Raw genomic sequence first — 21,199 nt, 5'->3', positions numbered from 1 at the left:
AGTGTTGCATCAATCTGTACAATTCAATCATCCTCTAAAGCTATCACCATCTCACATCAGTTGGTTTACTTAAATGTTTTTTTTTAAGTAAACCATCTGATCACACTTCATCATGATTCAATAATGTGAGCTTTGAATTTAAAGATCATGTTCTAAGATGTATATAATCTTTTTAAAGTTTTCCCTACAAAAAAGTGCAGTTACCTTGTTAAAATCCATAAATTGATGCACACTCCTTATGAAAATATATATTTTTTTTTCTACAGAGGTTTTAAGTTTCCAAATCATACTTGTGTTAATTTAATGGGACCACACAAAGCTCCAAACTAATGTAGCTGTGATGACAAATCCTGCCCATAGGTACACTTAGGGTCTGATTTACTTAGAGCCAAAATAAAGAATGTTAAATTATGTGTGAGATTGCATGTTAGCGTGCGTTTTGCTGGTGATCTACTAAGAATAACTGCGCAAATGACAACCGGTGAAAACAGCAGTATTTAAATGAGGGTTTTGTGTCTTAATGGAGAGTGGAAATTCTCCTTATTTTCCCCCTATTATGGGAGCTGTTGCTAGTTTAAAAGACACGAGAACAACTTGATGATATATACCTGTTAATCCTAAATAAATAACAATAATACACAATTTCTGGACACAATGATGTTAACCTGTAATTATGGGTTATTATTAATATTAGTTGAAATAGCTGTAATTATCTACTATCTCAACCCATTTTTAATGATTTGCTTTATTTGGTCCATGAAGGTGTTTCTCACTCATTTGTAGAATATCAAATGGATTAAGTGCTAAATTATAAATGATAGAATCATAAAACCTATAATTTTAGAGATAAAAAAAAAAAAAAAAATGATTCATGTTTATTTCATTATTTCACAGATAATTCAGAGCACATTTATCTTGTCATTTTAGTCTTTCTGTCTGGTAAGTATGAACGTCTGCAGACCATATGAAGTGCTTTTGTTATAGTCTTAATAATCCAAAAGGTCTCCTTTAGAAATATTGTCTTTGCCTTTAAAAAACATCATATATGAGTTTTCTTTTATCCTGTAGCCCTTAACAGCAGCAGTATTGTTTGTCAAGTGCCTTTTAAAATGACACTTCAGAATTTACTGAAACAATTCTCTTCATCTGTATTTCCTCTTCTGCCACTTCTATGGTTAAAGTTTAGTTCAGCTTAGACAAATAAAGGGGATATTTATTGACTGATTTATTGGCTGCATAAAGGTTTTGCAGCATTAAAATGAAATTAAAGCGGCACAGCTGAAAGATCCTTGTTTGGGGTCATGCAATACGGATTTTAAGACTTTCATGTTCAGAGGGGCCAAATATGAGAGGTATAGAAAGTATAGAAATTCTCACCTCTGCAACTGATTCATCACTGCAGACTGAGGAAACTGTGTATGAAAAAAGTATATATATACATACATACTGAACTGGAGGATGGGTAATATTCTGAGAGATCTCAGTCAATGCTTCAAATAAACCAACACTGATTGTTATCAGGTGACATACGGCAGTCTCTATCACTTTTCACACCCATCCATCCAACCCATCCACCTCTGTATGAGGGCTTTAGAGCAGTATCACATCAAGCTACATCTGCCTTTGTCAGTGAAAAGAAAAAACTTAACTTTGCAAGTTAGTTAGTTATAATCCTTACTTTTTAATTCAATCAAATCTCATTTTTGCATGATTAATTTAATGACTATGAAAGATGTTTTGAAGGGTTGACATTCCCTCTTATCTGTTTCATTTCGGTATCGTCAGGCTGATAGAGGGAATAGAAGAAGTCTTGTATTTTTTGGTGTGTTCAACTTGCAGTATAGCTTCCTATCTAATAGGCTACATTTTGCCCTCAGGTGGCCCATGCAGTTTAAATTCTTCCTTATTAACTCTTTGCATTTTTTTTTCATCCCTCCGACTATCGCACTGTGTTATAATTGTACCGTTCTTCCTCATCTTTGAATGCCAATCACCCCCCCTTCCCCCCTTCACTGGTCAGACAGTTCAAACACAAAGTCAGCCCTGTTCTGGACTCAGACAGTCCTCTGCACCCTGAAGCAAAAACACAGAGATATTACTTGCCACTGAATAGAGGTAAAAAGTTGAATAATCCCCAGGGCTGCAGAGTCGGAGATTATGAGGCAGCCAAATTATGCTGACAACTATGTTGCAGTGAGTCCTCTGTGCGGTGTGTCTGACACTGATAAATGCCTCTCCGTGACTGCTCAGGCAGCCTTAGCCACCTTCTCTGAGCGGAAGAGAGGTGTTGCGGCTGAGGGCGACAGAGTTCTATTACGGCCTCGCTCGGGTTTGAGGCAGATGAGCAACAATAGGTAAATGGGCTGAGATGAAATTAAACCTGGAAGAGTGCAGATATTTTCCTTTTCCGCATTGCTGCATCTGTAAACAATGAGGCACTTTCCAGGTGGGGGGTGGGGGTGGGGGTGGGGGGGGGGGGGGGGGGGGGGGGGGGTTACTGTGGTTGGTGGAGTTGCAGCAGCAGCAGCAGCAGCAGCAGCAGCAGCAGCAGCATTAACAGCATCAGCAGCAGAGTGGTTTGTTCACAGTTACTCCCCACCAGTGTGTCAGTTGTTGTTAGATCACAGCTCGGCCTCCATCGTTCCTGGCAGTGTTGTTCTCTCAAAGCTCAGAGGTGACGGTAGCTGAATACAAAAAAAGGGAAGAAAAATGTCCCCTAAGCGAGAATTGCCCCCCACCACCACCACCACACCCCCTGAGGCCAGCCTGGTTCCTGCTGCATGAAAGAAAAACAAATATGGACTCAGCTTGATTGCATAAGCATTCATCCGAACAAAAAATCACTGACCTTGTTTTTAAGAACCACCATGTAATTTTTTTTCCCAACTGCCTCGACTGCATATGTCTTAGGAAAGAACACCAATGAGTCATCACTCTAGTAGGTGGTTAAGAACAGCAGGACCGCTGTTCATCCTCCACATTCATATCGCTCAAGTAGTCGCACGCAATGTCAATGTGTCATTTCAAGTACATTTGAATGCTTCCACACGTCCTTCCTTAATCACGCTTGTCTGTGTGTGTTTAAATCTGGCTAATGTCTGAGGGTGCAGAGTGAGGGGGAAAACGGTTCGGAGCATCAGTGAAGCCTCGTGGTGGATGCGGTTGGATGTCCTCATGTCAAATAAGACTACAACGGTTGCAATGGAGCATAGAGAGGTTACACTGGGATAGATTCAACCAGTAGAAGCATACAGCTGGTATGAACAATTCTCAACAGTTAGAACAATAAAAAGACTTTCCAAGAATACGTTTGTAGGTTTATGATTGTATTTTTGTGTATTTTAGCTTTAACAAAAAGTAGTATCCATACTCCCTGTATATTTTTACCACTGAATATTACTTCTGAACTTGTGACAAAAGGCCGAATCACCCAATAACATCGGGTATTGGTATTTGATACTTTTAAAGTATCGACCAAAATAAATCGATACCAAGTAGAAACATCTTCTGTCAAACCTGCAATCGATCCTTTTTGCACCCACAGCTAGAAAATATGACTGTTTGTACTGACTTCCTCACAGCCAATCATCACAAGCATCTTTCAAAATAACGAGACATGTGATTGGTCCACTGCCACAGCAGCTAGAACCCATATTTGGTGGTGAATTTGAATAAGCGTGTTGAGCATTCAGCAGCCAAAATGTCACCTGAATGCTCTAAAGTGTGTCTACACTACACGCCTGTTACACTGGATGAAAGGAAGTAAACAAAATGTGTAATGAGTATAGAATAAAGTACTCAGTTGGTGTCAGTATCACTTTAAGAGTACTATTGGTACTGGTATTGTAATTTTTTAAACGATACCCAGCCCTAGATGTGTCGCAATGGTGGTGCCATCTGGTGGTCATATCCAAGAAAGACTCCACACTGGCAAGTAAAGTGCCCGATCTTCAGGGATTGTAATACCAAGTCCTATTTAATGAATCTGAACCTGTACATGCCACTGCATTTTATCCATACATTTTCCACACTGACAGGCAGCTTATTTGACAATAGTCTGAATGTTAAGAATTCAAAAGATGTTAACTGTGACTGGCAGGTATCATGGGTCATTTACTGAGTTTGATTGTTTGATTGATTGATGCTTGTTCAAGCTCTCAGCTGGTGTCATGTAACTGATATGGTATGAAGGTGAGGCCCGTTTAGTTTAACTCTTACATACTGTTCATATTCAGACTCATAATTAGTCTCTACACCAATTCACATTGATAAATTCCGCAATCAGCAATTAATAAATGTTTGATTAATCTTGTGAAAAAAAACCATTCACAATAACTATTTTATGGTCCAGAAGAACATGTTTGAATTATTTATTTATTTAGTTATTTAATAAACACAGGTCAGATGTGTATATTTGCATATATACAAATTTGTAAGCATTGTATTTCTATTTTTGTATACTGTGGGTCACATTAGAAAAATATTAAAAAGGCTAAAAAAATATATATATATACAGTAGGGTGTTTTCACAACTCTTAATTGTTCCCCAGAGGTCCATCCTCAGACCTCTTCCATTCAACACCTACATGTTCCAAATAGTTACAATTCTTCAGTATAAGCTACAGTTTCAAGCTGTTGTGTTTCAGACAGTGCAGCGGGGTAGCAGCTGTATTTTGGCAGCAGTGAATTGCCCACACTGAATTCATTCCTTTTACTTGGTTATAGCAGTCGTCACATTTGTCCTTGTCCTCTCAAAATTATTTTTATACAACTGAGATGTTATTGGAAGTTGTTTCCAGAATGTTTGCCAGCTTTGGATGCATCAGTCCTTGGCTTAATACAGTTTTATTATAACATTACATAACAAACATTATGTTCTGTAAAAACTACTAAACAAGAGCTGACCTGTTGGTGGGTCTGTCAATACAAACTCATACCTTGTAGCCAAACTTTGCTCAAACTTAATTTCAATTTTTATTTGAACACAACATTTTCTAAAAATACAAAATATTTCAGACTGAATTTTTGGCGAATATGTACAAATTTCACGTAAAGTATCTCCATTTGAAGGTCTAATGCAGCCATAAACGACATGGTTGTCATGTAAAGCTGAGCAGGTGGAACCCGAATGCAGGAGACCGAAGTCAGGGCTGCAGAAAAAGGTTTTATCTCCTGAATGTGTGAACAAAAACCAAAAGAACTGAGCGCTGAGCAGAACAGAACTAAGGAGAAAAATTACTGACAAAAAATTGACACGTGGAGACAAGACTGAACAGAAGATCCAACAGAGACTGAACAGAAAACCAAGACTAAAATACACGAGGGGTAATACGAACAAGACAGAGGTGAAACACATGAGGAAATCAACTAAGAAGAGAACCACAACCACAAGAAGTAAACATAACAGAAACACAAACATTTCAAAATAAACAGGAACTAAAACACAAACAGAAAGTTCAGGCAGGATGTGACAATGGTGTCATGAATATCTCATACCAGAAAATCAATCAATCAATCAATCAATCAATCAATCAATCAATCTTTTTTTATATAAAGCTATCTCAAGGCACTTTACACATAGAGCATGTCTAGACTCTTTAATTTAATTTAAAGAGACCCAACATTCCCACATGAGCAGCAAGGAAAAACTCCCTTTTAACGGGTAGAAACCTCAGGCAGGACCGGACTCTAAGTGGGCGACCATCTGCCTCGACCAGTTGGGGTTGAGGATACCCTATATGGACACAATCACCTCTCTAAAACCTTAGCAAGAACTTTACAGGTCTGTATAGCAATAGTACTGTTTTGTAGGAACATTGTGCTGTTGATGGTAAATGTTAAATGAAGGTTTAAGGCAACATTTAGCTGTACATTTTGCAAACTAGCAGCTTGGTTCTAATTTCCTGTGTTAACGAGTACAGACGGGATGAAAACTTCATAGAATAGGTATTTTTGTATGAAAAATACAATTGGAAACTCAAGTCCTTGGTGGGTCTTCACATTAAAACTAATCAGCTGCTTAGTTTTCATGTTCTTCTTGTCAGTTCAGGTGAAATAGTTTAGTAAATTATTGCAGTAATGTGTGCTAAACCACTCCAAACTGCTACTGTGATTCTTTCCAATGTGGTGGATGGTCATTTTGGAGCTTTTGTGTTACACATTGTATAATATGTGCTACACACACAGACTGTTATCACATTCAGCCTCACCCACGGTTTAACAGTCGAGCTGCAAGGTAATGACACCCGGTTGTATTTAACCAGCCAGTCAGCCAAAAATTCAGTCATGACTCAGGCAGCAAGATATTCAGTTAGAGAGAGCACATCAGGGGCGACAAGCAAACCAGACAGCCAGTTTTACAACAGAGCCACCAGGCAAGTACGCAAGCAAGCAAGCAAGCGAGTCACAGAGACAGTCGGCATGCCCGTCAGCCAAACAGGGATCAGGAGGAATAGATGGAACTGGCACTAAGCCAGTTTGAGCTCCCTGTGGAGGCGCTGTGGTGATTCACCTCCCTGCCTCCCCTGAACCTGTCCGCATTGCTGGCCCCGGAATCGATATTCCACATCACCGTTTCACCGAGCCAAAACTGTTTGGCAAAATATAGAGTGTTGTGTTAGGTTAAGTAGGACAAAATGAAGAGTATTCAGCGGCTGGTCTATTCTATCCCAGCGTGCAGCGAGAAAGCTTGAAAAGGTCTCCAGCTCAGACAGATACTCTCACTCATTATACCTACAGATAAGTCAGTGTGCAGTCCCTCACACGGTGGCACAGAGCCAAGGAAATACAAACTCAAAAGTGGCATTATGCACACTATTAAATCCTGAGACACTGAATAAAAGTCAGATATCTCCAAATCATATCTGCCTCTTCAATCTAAGCTTTCATTTTTTCTTTAGACAACCAATCTACTAAAGAAAGAGACTGGAGATGCTTTTAGCCAGAGTGATTAACACATGAAATGATAATACTACTGGCTACATAAAAGGTAGAAATGTTTATATATTCAGCTCTTTTTTTCTGTATTTTTCCTTCGCTCAGCAATTAAAATGCAAGTGTACAAAAAAACAATAATTCACAAATGTTCCCCCTTTGTTGTTTTTCTAAAAATAGCTTTAGCAAACAGAAGGTAGCTACTCTTACCTTTGGTATGCTTGCTGGCAAGGTTAGTTTTGAAGTGAAAAAACATCCAATTTATGAGTAAAAACAAATGGAAATAGTTAGACACCAGATGCATGCTAATAGGTTGAGGCTATACTTGCAAGTTATGCAAATATGAAATCAGACTGAATTTCAATGTGATTTGTATTGAAGGAAGGACTCCAAATGACTGCTGCAGTCAAATTAAAGAGGAGTTTTGTATTATTATGTGCAATGAGGGATTATTAGCAACATTCCAGGTGCTTTCAGTTTTAGTTTTAGCCCCACATGTAGATCAGTGGGGTTTGGGACTCCTTAAGTTATATCTGAGGGATTTGCAAGATGACTAAGCAATTCAAAAAGAAGGAACAAATTATTCATTTCTTACTGTTCTCAACATTTTTCTCTCGTTTCTTGTTTTGTTGGAGAGTTTTAACCTCATTGGCCTTTTGAATATCATTGAACTGAAACTCAGAATTGCATTGGTTAAACCTGTGAGAGGTTATCTGTACACCTTGATGTTAGAAAGGGACAAACCCCAAAAAAAAAGGAACCAGTGGCTAAACTGCTGGCTTATTTCCAATCTGTGTGATTGTCCTGTCAGACTCTATTCTAACAATGCTGCCATGTTGTTCTTACATCTCAGCAATAGTCAGGTATATTTATAGAATACCACACATTTTATATCATTTGAGTGGAAACTATAATTGTCTGGGAATAATTAACATATAACAATATAACAACAATATAAATCATTAATAATGTATAAATATATAGATACAGGAGAAATAATTTGATTGAAATGGAAACAAAATTCTGCTGCTAGACATTCTAATGTTGGGTGAGGTATGTCTGAGAAAAACATATATTATGTAGAATTATACCACAGTGACAAGTGTGGACAATGAAGACATTTAGAATGATGATTGCTAAAAAAACAATCAATATCAGATCTGGTATTATTCTTTGTTTGCATCCCTGATAAAAAGTTCCCCAAAAAAGTAGTTCAACATCCTATCAGGTGTTCAATAGGTTGAAACTATTCTATTCTTAATTATACTGCTTCAGCTAACATATTATTCATCGTGACCAATTATATTTTGTACAATCAGACAGAAAATACTGCAATCATCTATAATCGGCTCTGATCCAACTTTCCCCGGAGCTGTCTGAAATCTATAAGAACATTTTTTTTAAGCCAAAGAAGTTTGGTGAACAGTTGTTATTCTAAAGTTTTTGTGTAACAGTGATAAGATATGACAAGGTGAATGACAATATTTAAAGGTGGAAACATTCAAGGATTGATCCTCGAAGTAAAATAAAACAATGCATTTAGAGATCAGCATCATATTTCATTCTGTAAGCCTGAACCATCAACATGTTGTGTCACTGTTACCTCCTGACAAGTAATTCAAATTAATTAAATACTATACAACATTTTATAGGTCCTGAATAATTGTTATGCATGATGATGATGATACATAAAGCATGCAATGCAATACAATGATAATTGACAGATTTACAGATGAATGAGCTTCTACAGTATACCTGCTGTATCTCATTTGATACACACATTTTCAACAGGAATGAACCATCAAATAAGCTACAAAATATTTAGTCATTCAACATTGCATTGGTTTATCTGTGCACTACATGTAACTGATCATATCAGCAGGTTGTACAGGATCACACTGATAATGTAGAGGTCTCATGTATCAAATATAATTAACTTGGAGTTCCAGGGTTAGTGATGTAATCCAGTATACATTGACTCAAACGGAGCAGTTCGACACCACTTTGCTACACTGACTCTTGTGTTACAGCTATGAACTTGTTTAACTGTCATGAAATAAATGGAAAATAGTAAAAATGAGTTTGTATCATAAATGAAGAACTTGAAGAAATCATGTCCAAAAGTATGAAAATAAAACCAACAAAAAAAACCCAAACCCAGATTGATCAGAGTAAATAAAAAATATATTATAATATGAATAGAATCATTGCAGATCATCTGAAAACATGGTCATGGTCATGTGTGTGATATTTAGCTGTAATCATACCAACATGCACTTCCTTTACACTGTCTATGTTTATTCAGACAACCAAACTGAAAAAAAAGGCTTTCTAATTACCGAGTGAAACAATAAAAAACCATCACTACAGCAAATAACAAAAGCATGAATAACAATCACCCTGCTGCTCTGTGAGTAAAGAGTAGCTTGATCGCCGGGTTCTGGGGAGACAGCAGGTGTCAGGAATACAATTCAGACTTAGTTATGCAAATTTTTTTTAAAGCGCATCTTGTTGTCAAGTTGTCAGAATTAATACTAAAGAAATGCTGGGTTAAAGGACGGCTGGGCGGCCTGCCTCTGCAATCCTGCTGTGTTTGGTTTCATCTGACAAAAAAACAGGCGCAGATTTGTTCAGTTAAACGATATTTCAGGTGTTTCAAAGGAAAGTCTTAATATCCAGAATGCAGCATTCACAGCTGTGCTGCGGTTGGACCTTTTTAGGATTGGAAGCATTGTGAACAGTGTTGTTATGTGATTAGTTTTGTTCTGCCCTCAGTTTAAATTAGCTATCTACTCCAAGGGCATACCAATCAACACAAGCACTGTTCTCTAAACCAACACAAATAGATGTTTAATTACTTTTATCAATACTTCTTGACAGAGGTGCCAAAGTGAGATCAAGCAGCAACACAAGCTAAATTTAATTAGATTCATTTAAAAGGAGAAAATTAGAGTTCAAAATTAAATTTGAAATATTTTTAATATTTTAACTCTACCTGTATCACAGAGTATGATTTATGGATATTCATGGATAAGGCAAACCACATGAGCAGACCAGACTCAACAATGGATTAGTGTGCATCTCAATACTGTCTGTGACATTCAGCCCTAAGCCCATCAGCTCCTACTGAAGACGTGAATAGAATCATTCATTTTTTTTTTTAAAACATGTTGAAAATATAGTTTCTTTTTTACTGAAACAACCGGCCACTGTGTTATTTTCAGGCATGGATTTTATGCTTTTACTATTCATGGGAACAACAAAGGAACATGTCAGCCAATACAACAGTGTGGCTAACACTGTTTAGTGAGATCTATTCATTGTTGGTTTTGGTCTTTCCATTGAATCACAATTTCAATAAAGGAAATAGAGAATATTTTCAGCCTCATCCTTTAACTCTTACATACTATTCATAGTATGCAACCTAACGGTATGTTCAGGGTCTAAGAATCCTCTCATAAAAAGTGTTTATACCAAATGTTGAATCACAGATGTGTTTAGAAAGCATCAATAGTGGATCTGACTGATCAATAAATGTGATTAAACCTTGATTCATGTTTCAGAGAGCAGAGAGAGTGTATTTTTTAGCTTTTACACCACTAAACATCTCCTATCACACAATATCATGTCCTATTTTACCTCAGACATGAAAATATAACATAGCAATAATGATGTAAATGTATTTTATAACTTTATGGAAGTGTGGGGTTTATTGTATAACCATTAGAGCCATCAGTCTTCACTGCTACATCATTAAAATAAATCCTCATAACTACTATCTTATTAAAACTATTAACTATTCATTTAACAAAAGGCCATTTCAATAGATACGGGTCAAATTTGACCCAAAACAGCTTCAATGGACAAACATTTTAATATATTTCATTTTTGTGCATTTTGGGCCACTTTAGGAAAAGTAATCACATTTAAGAATAAAAGACATTTGGGGTGTTTTTAAAGCTGCCAAATGTCAATGGTCAAAATGATCAAAATTTGTCAAAATTTGACCTGAACAGTATGTACAGTAAGGGTCACGCATGAAGATGTACAATACTTTTTAAACAGAAAACACTGGAGAAGATACAGCACATACCAAAGAGGAGCGTCTCAATTTAGGCTGAGATTAGTAAAAACAAACTGTACAGTTTACCTATTCATCACATTCAATAATCTAGTGGAAATAAATGTCAATTTTTAGATAGAAAAACACAAGGACACATATAACATTTACTCATCTGCAGTTTAGGAATATAAACAACTGATGAAATCAACTCTTTGCAGTGCAGTAGGAGTTCATACGATGACTGATGCAATCCACACAAACAGGGAGTCACTGAATTAACATAGCTAAAGCATGCAGCACAGTCACAATTCACACTGTTAAGAGGCCAGAGCTGGTTGAGCTATTAATACATTATTTAAGCCTGAATACTGAAATCTGAAGCAGGATACTCAACGCTTAGTAGAGCACTAACCTGGCCAATAATGTGCCAAATTGTCTTGAAATGGCAGTTTGACATAGTAGATTAAAAAACTAGAATCCAATTATTACCTCGGTGTCTCTTTACCAGCTTGTTGAACATGAGATATGTGACTTCCATGACTATGTTTCAAACACGATGCAATACAGGATGTTCTGAACAGCATAGGCAAACTGTGCAACGGCTTAGGGACTCACACATGTATGGAAACCCCCCCCCCCCCAGGAAAATCTACCTTGTGTTGTGTTTCTGAGGTTTTATCCATAAAAACAGAAGGAAACAGACAAGGACAAATCCTCCATGCAGATATTATGAAGCACTTCAACAAAATTGTGCATCTTTAATAATTGTAAAAATGCTTAATATTACTGGATTATGGCACGTTTCTCCTGTACATTTGTTCTGCTCTGCCTCTCCTCTCCCTGTCTGGGTCTTGCTCTGACTCCTAGCTGGAGGCTGATTAATTATTCTCTGTGTGAAGGATGTTTTGGCCCAGAGTGATTGCTGCTCCTCTGTGGCACTCCTGTTCTCTAGATCACCTCAAGCCAAATGATATGTGGTGGGGAGGAATAAAGGGTCAAAGCCCTCCATCTCTGTCCTCCCCTCCCCCTTCCCCTCCCCCTTCATCCCTCAATCCCCCACCAGCAAACCAAGACAATCCAGAGCCAGGCCGCAAGGAACAAAGAGTCCCTGTGGACGATTTCCCTCTTAGAAGCATCGCCTGGTCTAACAGAGGGATCCAGTAAATGTCAATATGATTTAGTGAATATTTCATTTTCTATTTCCCCTGCCTTATTTCACAGGATTACAACTTCATATTCCTCGTTTTCTCACTTCTTTCTGCTGTTTTATTCTTTCTCTGATTATTTCTTTCTCTCCATTTCTGCAGTTTCTGCCAATTGAGAGTAAATCTTGTCTTTAAAAAAAAATATTTTTCTCTGTGTCCATAGCATCCTGCTGCATAGAATTGCATACGTGTCATCTGTTACTTTGCTCTCAACCGTTCAGATTCGATGTCCCCATGCGAATCAAATGGTGGGCTGAGGCGGCCGCGTTCCAGTTTGCAGTTGTTAGTCATGTCAGATGCTCAGTAAACTGTGAGAGCAACCTGTTGTGTGACAGAGGCTCGGCCGGCCGAGGCTACGGTAGCTGCCTGTGTAAATCCACTTTAAAAGCAGTTGGAGTTACACTTGCACTTTTCTGCAGTTATTTGGTTGCGATTGTGGCATTCATGTAAGAATGAGTCCAATCATTATGAGCACGGTGCTAATCTTAGACCTTTACGGTTTTGTTTGAATACTCCACTACTCTACGGATCCTAACTCTGCAAGTGCATTGAGCAGCGGCTGCATGTCTGTACTTGAGGAGATGAATATGCAAAGAAGTCTTGCACATTGGAATAACTCTTTTCTTAATCTTAAACAAAAAATACAAAAACTCACTTGTTTTCTGTTTTACGACACAGACACAAAAAACCCAACATGTTGCTATTTATGTGTTTGAATCCAGGCCTTTAAACCTGCTCTGCAGCCAAGCAGTGTTCCTTGGCTTGATAGATGACTGCAGCCTTATGGACTAGATCTGATGACACCATATGGTGTCAAATTTGGAATGCAGTGTAATTACATCAGTAATAGTAATTACATTCATAGTGGACGATGCTGCAGTGCCAGATTTATGTTCAGTGCCAATTCCTTGTACCAGTGCTGGATGTCGTCTGCACTCAGTGTGGTGAGGCAGGAGAGTAGGATGTCTGACTTTTAGAGACTGCACTGTGTCATAGACAAATGTTCTTTTTTTTTTTTACTATTACCAACATGTTTCCCCTTCATGTTGCACTCATCACAAATTCATCCTTCATCATTCAATCATCCAACTCTGCAGTTCCCCTTTAGCATCTTTCAGCCCCTTGTTTTGGTCTTACAGCCCAAACACTGTTTTGTTTCACTCGTATCACTCTCAACCTGGTTTTCGGCTAAAAAACAACTGTACACTACCTATCCAGCACCAAACAGCAGATACACAAAGTTAGCGACTACCTGGTTTCCATAGTGGAGACTTGAGCAGCTAAAGAGCCAGATATTTACCTCAAGAGTTGGTGGAGACCAAACCAGAGCTAAGAGTGTGAATATTAGGCTACAGTTTGTAAGGCTGACACCGAAAACACATTCTTCATAACAACAACTAAGTTAATAATACATCAGCGCAGTACACAAAAAGCTACACTTTTCCATTGGCTGCTGCAGTTCTTACTAGCTGGCAGTAAATGCAACACTGAATAGTCACTGGCTAGATTGTAAATGTGCAAGTACAAATTTGATCTTGTTTGTTTGGAAATATCAATATCCTTTCCAAAGACCACATTCCATCTTTATTCAGTGATATGTGATAAAACCCTCACTGTGGGAAATGCACTTACATTTGTTTTCATGTGTTGAAAAGTATCTAATTTCTTACATTCTTGGAATCCCACTGGTCTGTCTACTTGGCACCTAAGATAAATTTGTATTTTGTTATCCGAAAATGAAATGTGATGCGTCATCTTTTTTTTAATCCGCTGTTTCTTTTCTTCACAGGTGCAAGAATATCAACCAGCTATGGACTGGCTGTCCTCATTCTGGCTTGTGGTTTGGTGAGGGATGTCTTGTTATAATTTGAGGAACTGACGTGGTTTGTGCCCAGATCTCGCTCTCTCTCTCTCTCTCTCTCTCTGTTTGCTTTCAAGGTGAACAAGAAAATTGCCTGTTTTATCCCCACCCCCCCACCCCCTTTTCCCCACCCACCACCACCACCACCATGCGGACAGCACAGTTGGCCGTCATTTCCCAGCCACTACTGTTCTTAGCCACTGTAGACACCAGTCACCTTTAAACCAGTTGGATTACCTTTTGTACAGACGCCGACTCGACACCACCTGATTTACAACGCTCCGATGTGAAAATGGACTCTGTTGTTGGATAACTCTCACGGAAGAATGACTTTCTTATGGTTTCGCTGTTCCGGTTCATGTGTTCATCGATCAAATGTGAACAAGAAAAAAGGAAAATCTATATTTGTGTAATATAAATGATTCTAGATATACGTATATCTGTTTTATTTGAAACACATAGACTTACTATATGTGCTGTATACATAGCTGATGCTCACCATATTGGCCATGGAACTTCTTTGTGAATAGGCCCTCTTAAAGGATAAGAAACAAAAGAAATTAAAGTACAAAGGACCAGTATTAAAGGACCAGTGTGTAAGATTTAGTAGCTTCTAGCAGAGCGGATTTGGAACATAATAGTATGTTTCAATTAATGTATAATCACTTGATAATAAGAATAGTTGTGTTTTCATTACCTTACAATGAGCCCTTTACATCTGCATAGGGACTAGATCCGCTTCTCCAGAGGCCACCATGTTGCATCGCCATGTTTCTACAGTAGCCCAGAACGGACAAACTAAAAACTGGCTCTAGAGAGGACTTTCTGCATTTATCGCAAGCTTTACAGCCACCATAGTTCCTCCTACACGCTTGGAAGGGAATGGTTGTTCAGTTGGTTGAAATCTACAACCTCACCGCCTGATACCACTAAATCTTCAACACTGGTCTTTTAAGTTTGACTGTTAACACTAGCCATCAGGTGAAAAAGGTTAAATATTTCATTTTTCTTTAAGCTATACTGGCCATCCAAATGATCTAATGTGCATAATTTTACATCTTGTTAGTGGTACATGTTCAGGTGTGCATGCTTATTGGTCTGAAGGCTTAAAAGAAAGGAACATACTACGTTATTTGAACAGTCAACACTTGGAGTTCAGTGTTATAAGTATGTTGAATTTAGCTTTATTTCAATGTGCTAGCTTTGGTGTGAAAAAACAACAACAATATGTCCCTTGTCATTTTAATTTGTATTGCATCCTCAGTAGGAATAAAAAGGATGTCACGAATTATGAGTCATTCAAAATTCTAATATGTGACCAGTGGATGATTAATTTTAATTGACCTGCACCTTGTTCCATACGGCACCATTTTTAAACAGCATGCTTCAGTTGCTGTGCACCTCCCTGGTATGTATTACTACAAGGATGATTGAGTATTTACCCACTTTGGAAATTTTTGCATACACAGATAGATGTCTGAGTGGCTGGATGGTGACAGAGAGAGTAGACTTGCTTATCATTACCACTATGTTATATGTTTGGGAGAAGCAAGTAAAGTTTAGTTGGAATCTTAGATCTCGCAGTGATATATTTTTAGCTTTATTTTCAGATGATATATCATAGAGGTTTTTATCCACGCAGAGCATTTATGAACTAAACGCTTTGACAATCTGACACAAACACAGACAAAGGTGTTTCTTAGCAAAACATGCTCCTTTATTTAGATCATTACCGGGATGCAGTATAACCTCCAGGATTAATGGGATTCTTTTGTTGTTCTTTTGTGCACCATCCATCAGATATGCAGATGCTCCAATTCAAATGGAAATATTTATGAATAATAGACCAGTTGATTTATGTCAACAGTGTAAAACGCAATACCCACCATGAGTACCATACTGCCAGAATACAGCATTTGCCCTGCAGTGAGATCAATATTTTATTTTGCTTTGGCATTGACCCTCAAGCACATACCGTTCTTTGGGGGGGTTTTTTTTGCTTGGATGATGCCCCAAATTTACACCGACTTAAGGTAACATGAAGCATGATTCTGTAGTTCCTCGTGTGTTGTATGGTATAATCTAACATTCATACCTAACATACAGAACAAATATGTGCTGTGTGTTGTCAAAAGCAAAACACTCGCCATCCTTTCCAAGCTTTTATTCCGCTTTTCAGACAAAGCAAAAATCCACGCCCCTGTATAGTTGAACTGCACTCCCAAAGAACTGTCTGGATGGATATAAAAACCGAGGTTCAAAGGCTGACAGAGCGTGTCATGCTTTGGGATCCGACCAGAGACGTCTACTGATTAGCAGCTTCCAGCCTGGGTACAAGATGTGTGGGCAACCCTAGTCTAATTCTTCAAGTTCCAAATAGCTCAAGGGTGTATATGGACAGTCAATCTCACACCGCTGTCATATATATGCCACTCTCCTGTGACTGGAAATCAATTGCTGTGTTTTGAAATTGTTATGTAATGTGATTCTGAATGTTTGAATGACAAAAAAAAAAAAGTACAACTTATTTCGGGAGGTCTTGCAAACAGGATTTGGATATTGACTCCGAATGGAAAAGGTTCCCAGGCACTTTGAAGAAAGTGTGCACCGGTAGAATGGACAATTAGTCCAACCCTCATGTAAAAAGTTACAGATCTGTACAACTTGTAAATGAAATAATCAGCATGTTAACATTTTTATTTTATTTTAATTCATTTAAAAAGGCAGAGGCCAGTGATGTTCTGTACTTGTAACAATGGTGTCATGTACTCATATTCAGGTTTTCATCTCTTCAAAATGAACTTGGGTAAAATGTATTTGACAAAAAAAAATTATATCTACAGGTATATATATTAGAAACATCTACGTTATAAAGCTTTCACCCTTCTCCAGGGACTCGCTTGACTGTGGGTCCTTGCAACATACTGAACAGGACAAGGAGAGATGGAAGCGATGAATGATGTGATATCGGGGATGAAGAGACAGAAAACGATGCTTAGTAAAAAATTTGAAGTTATGAGTTTGGAATTTGATGGAGGCCAAACTGCTCACAAGCAAACAAGGTCTCTATTACCAAAGAGGAGAACAGTTCACAATGGCAGCAAGAGCAGCAGTTCCTTCAGAAAACATGGAAAACATCACCCACTCCATTATTTTCTGTTCTGTTTTATATACCACGTCACTCTCTCACTCTAGATGTATTTGTTTCTTCTAATGTATTTCATTTCAATGCGGTCCTGTCTGTTTGTTGAGCTGTCAAAAATTCTGATGAATAATAATTCTCTTTTATTTGGTATTGTGTGAGGCTTCTGTACTGGAACATTGCAACAGTTTGTATTATAATGACGATATCAAAAATAATATTTAAATAAAACCATTTTCACAGATGAAATTCAAACACTGAGGAATCCCATCTGTTTGGTGAGTAACATACTGTGCTTTATAGTGAGTGAAGCGGAGAAAGTGCTGACAGTGCCAAAAACTGTCCCACTTTCAGACTCGGAGAAAAGTTACTTTTGTGTGAGCTTAATCATTTTTCATTTGATAGTACTGCTCATTGTTACTCAAAACCAACCAGCCTGGCCTTCACTTACACAACCGCCCACTGATTAAAAGATGGAAAAATAGAGTGGGTTGACGGTATAATTAAACGGTATATTTCTAAGATTTTAACTTTTTAGACTCCTCGTAAATGATCGCTGTGGCATTTGAGGCAATGGAGGGGAAAACAAGTAGCAGTTGCAGGCGATATCACAAAATTGGTCTTACTGCATGTATCTCGCTTTTGGCAGTCAGCCTTCATCAGTGTAAGCCTCGGAAAACAGGAAACTACCTCTTTGTTGGCAAAAAATGTGCCTGTCAAATATCATCATCCATTCATCTGTTTGAAAGACAAGATCGAGGAATGGAAAATAGAGAGCGAGAGAGAAAAGATAGAGAAGGGAGAGAGAGAGAGAGAGCCTCTTTGGAATTAAGGAGTAAATTTGGCAGCGGCGGCAGCTCAGCTAATCAGGTTTACTTAATCAGTGAATTCAGAATGCAAAGTAGGCACAGTAGCAAAAGAGAGCAAAGGAAGGAGAGCTACACGAGCAACAATACAAAATTAACCCTTAGCCCACGTTTGTTAATTCAGCAAGCAATGACGCAGATATTTTTTGTGGAGGCGAAAAATAGCGTAAACCACCAAGCCCGCCTCTAGCACTCTAATCAGGACACTGGTCATACCACAACAGAAAGAAAGAGGAAATGTGGAAATTGTTGTTTGACTAGAATTTTGCATATTCACAAATATGGTGTCGTTGCACCGTCGATGGCTCACAGATGGCCCGAGATCTGTCGTCGTTTCATGTGCCTCCATCGAGGAAAAAAGTAAACCGTCGAGATAACTGAAGTTTATGTTCTCCTACGCTCATGAAATATACATACGTGCATTGTGGAAGACAGAATCCATGCTGAGCGAGAGAGACGCTGTGATTCCAGCCTTAATGCATAACACCCCACTGGTAACACGGCATGGCGCACAGCAGTTTGTTCTCAACTGCTTCCTCACACCTCCAGGATGACATTGTACATCAGACAAAGTGGGGAAGATTCTACCACAGCAGCACCATAGGGATGCAGTGGCCTAAAGGTTAGAGAGGAGGATGACTAGAGGTATGTGGAAGTATCAAGAAGAAGAAAAAAAAACAAGAAGTTCTTTCCTTTTTTGACCAACTCTGAAGCTTCATAAGTGGCCCCGCTGAGGCTGCGATGTTGATTAACTACATACTGGCACGCTTGCTCAGGTTTGCTTCAATGTAAAAAAAAAAAAAAAAAAAAAGACTTTAGGATGACATTTATAACAGTTAATGGAATTCCCCAAATTCATTAACTACAATTTAAAATGTCTTGAGTGCAAGTGTGAAAAAGCTTAGCCAGAGCATCAAGAAAAATGATAGGAAACAAACTCAGACTGGCTTAATGACAAAAAAAAAAAAAAAAAGTAATTTATTCAGAGCAGTGTAACCAAAAACAAGTGTCTCAAAAAATGAAAACAAGCAAATCAAACATGGCTTAATCTGGTTTACTAGGAAAACGCAACAAATTTATGATTGCACAATTTTAACTCTCCCCCTAAATCAACAACTCTCCCCTTCAACATGCTCTCCAATCCATCTATGTCAATGGTGTCCAACCCATTTTGTAATTTAATTACCTAACATTGTTGTAACTAGTTACACCCCACACAACATATAACTCAAGAAACTCTGGACTTACAATCGATAAACAACTGACCTTAAACAATACTTGCCTTTGATTAAACCAGAATTCTAGATGTCACTATAACAAATCAATCAAGACAAAAACAGGATAGTATATGAAAACAAGAGGGCCAACATGTGTGGTCTAACCTGCTTTGTCACAACAAGTGTAGATGCTACAGGAGCCACTGGATGACCAAAATCAATAAACACGACTTCCAACTTAAGGCACTATTCAAACCAAATCAGGGGGACCGTCACAGGGTAGAGTGGAGGTATGGGTGTGTTTATTTGTGCTCTATAGAATGTAACCATCATGAAACAATCAGAAACTATTTTCGCTAACACCACTCCCTCTCTTCTTTCATTCTTCAGCTTGATTGACCACAGCAACTCTCTTTCTCTCTCGTCATCTTTAAAATGAGTAGGGCAGCTAAAAGCAAAGTCTAACTTTACTAATTAATGTTGATAAATGAAGAGAAGGCTGGGTTGATTGCCAGCTGTGATTGGCCACCACAGGTTGCATTTCTTCAGAAAGGAAAGCCGGTGCAACACAACTGTGGTCAAAACTCCTGTACTAGCACAATGCAAATGAATAGGAGGACTGTCACCACAATGCCTGGTTGGCCTAAATGACAAAATAGAACATATGGTATTTCCTTATTAGCTTCTACTGATCTGGTGCCCCTATCAACAAGATGACATTGTTCGTCAGTACCATTAAATTGCATGAGGGACCCAGGGAATAAATTAGCTTCTGGGCCCTTATTAACTCCTACTTTGCTCCCACTCTGAATTTTTCTTATGTCAGTATGTGACATGGCCCTTTGCTGCATTGTAGTATAATTAAGCACTAATTAATTTATGAATATGCATCATGGAGGCACAGCATCAGCTGAAATGATGAAGGTCTTAAAAGAAGATTTTGACATAAAGACCCTCTTTTCAAGACAGGGTTTCAAGATCACCCGTCCTAAGACCTTTACAGTGTCAAATTAGCGTGTGCTTCAGTAGCACACATTCCCATATTCCCAAATAAAATTACAATGAATCAAATTACCACAAACCAAATAATTAGCAAGGGGCTTTTGTGGCCCCATGAGGTCTGGGGCAGATGTCCTCTTTGCTAGTAATACAGCCCTTCCAAACCTGTTATAATTACCATTACTGAAAATGAGTCATGTGAACCTTCTTCCTTCAAGGGTTTTCAAGAGTATTATAACAATGTTGTTCTACTTCAGTCTTTGCTTCTAAAAGACAGCAGACATTGTTTGCATGGCCACAATATAAGTGCTTATGAGGTAAAACAAGGAAAACATGTTTTGAGCATTTAACGCTATCATTTTTCTGGTCGGGACAGTCTCAGATCAGAATCATCCTCTGGAGAGTAAAAGTATCCAGAACAAATTGTCAGTTGAAGACAAATTGACACATAAATGTCAAATATATATACAAAATAGGAATTTTTTGTTCTTAAAGAATCTGAGCAGTGATAGCAAACAATGTTGGCCTGAAGGTATTAGCAGAGCAAGAACATGATTAGTTAGTCAGCTGATAGCCAAGCAGCTGTGAATAAGTTAAATGAGCCTGTGATTGTGTAATATGAAATAAGCAGCTGATGCCCATCAGCTAATGTAAGCGTGGTTTCAGTGTTTCATGAACTACTGCTATAGATTTCAGCGATTCATTATTAAGATACAGTGGCAGAATCCAAATATCTGGACTTCACTGCACTTGCAGACTTGCGCACTTAACAGGTGTGTCTCTGGGTAGTCTACGATCCAAACCACCATTTGTCAAGTCCTAAAAGGGCCTCAAGCAGACTTCTAGGGAGTTTTCTTGGGCTCAATACTTAAAAAAACATATCCAAAATTATCCATTATTCATAGCAATATGA

The 21,199-nt window shown here is 38.2% G+C and overlaps 1 protein-coding gene across 1 annotated transcript in view; it reads left to right on the top strand.

The window, feature by feature from the left end:
- Positions 1-14,067, top strand: part of vstm2a (V-set and transmembrane domain containing 2A) — an 86,828-nt gene extending 72,761 nt beyond the window's left edge. The window contains exon 5 of the mRNA XM_062441776.1: positions 13,991-14,067. Coding sequence (XP_062297760.1) covers positions 13,991-14,067 — 77 coding nt within the window. The remainder of the gene's footprint in view (positions 1-13,990) is intronic.
- Positions 14,068-21,199: the final 7,132 nt, after the last annotated feature.

This window comes from Scomber scombrus, chromosome 20, assembly GCF_963691925.1.
Source record: "Scomber scombrus chromosome 20, fScoSco1.1, whole genome shotgun sequence".
Classification (NCBI taxonomy): Eukaryota; Metazoa; Chordata; class Actinopteri; order Scombriformes; family Scombridae; genus Scomber; species Scomber scombrus.
This window is presented reverse-complemented; position numbering and strand designations above follow the sequence as displayed.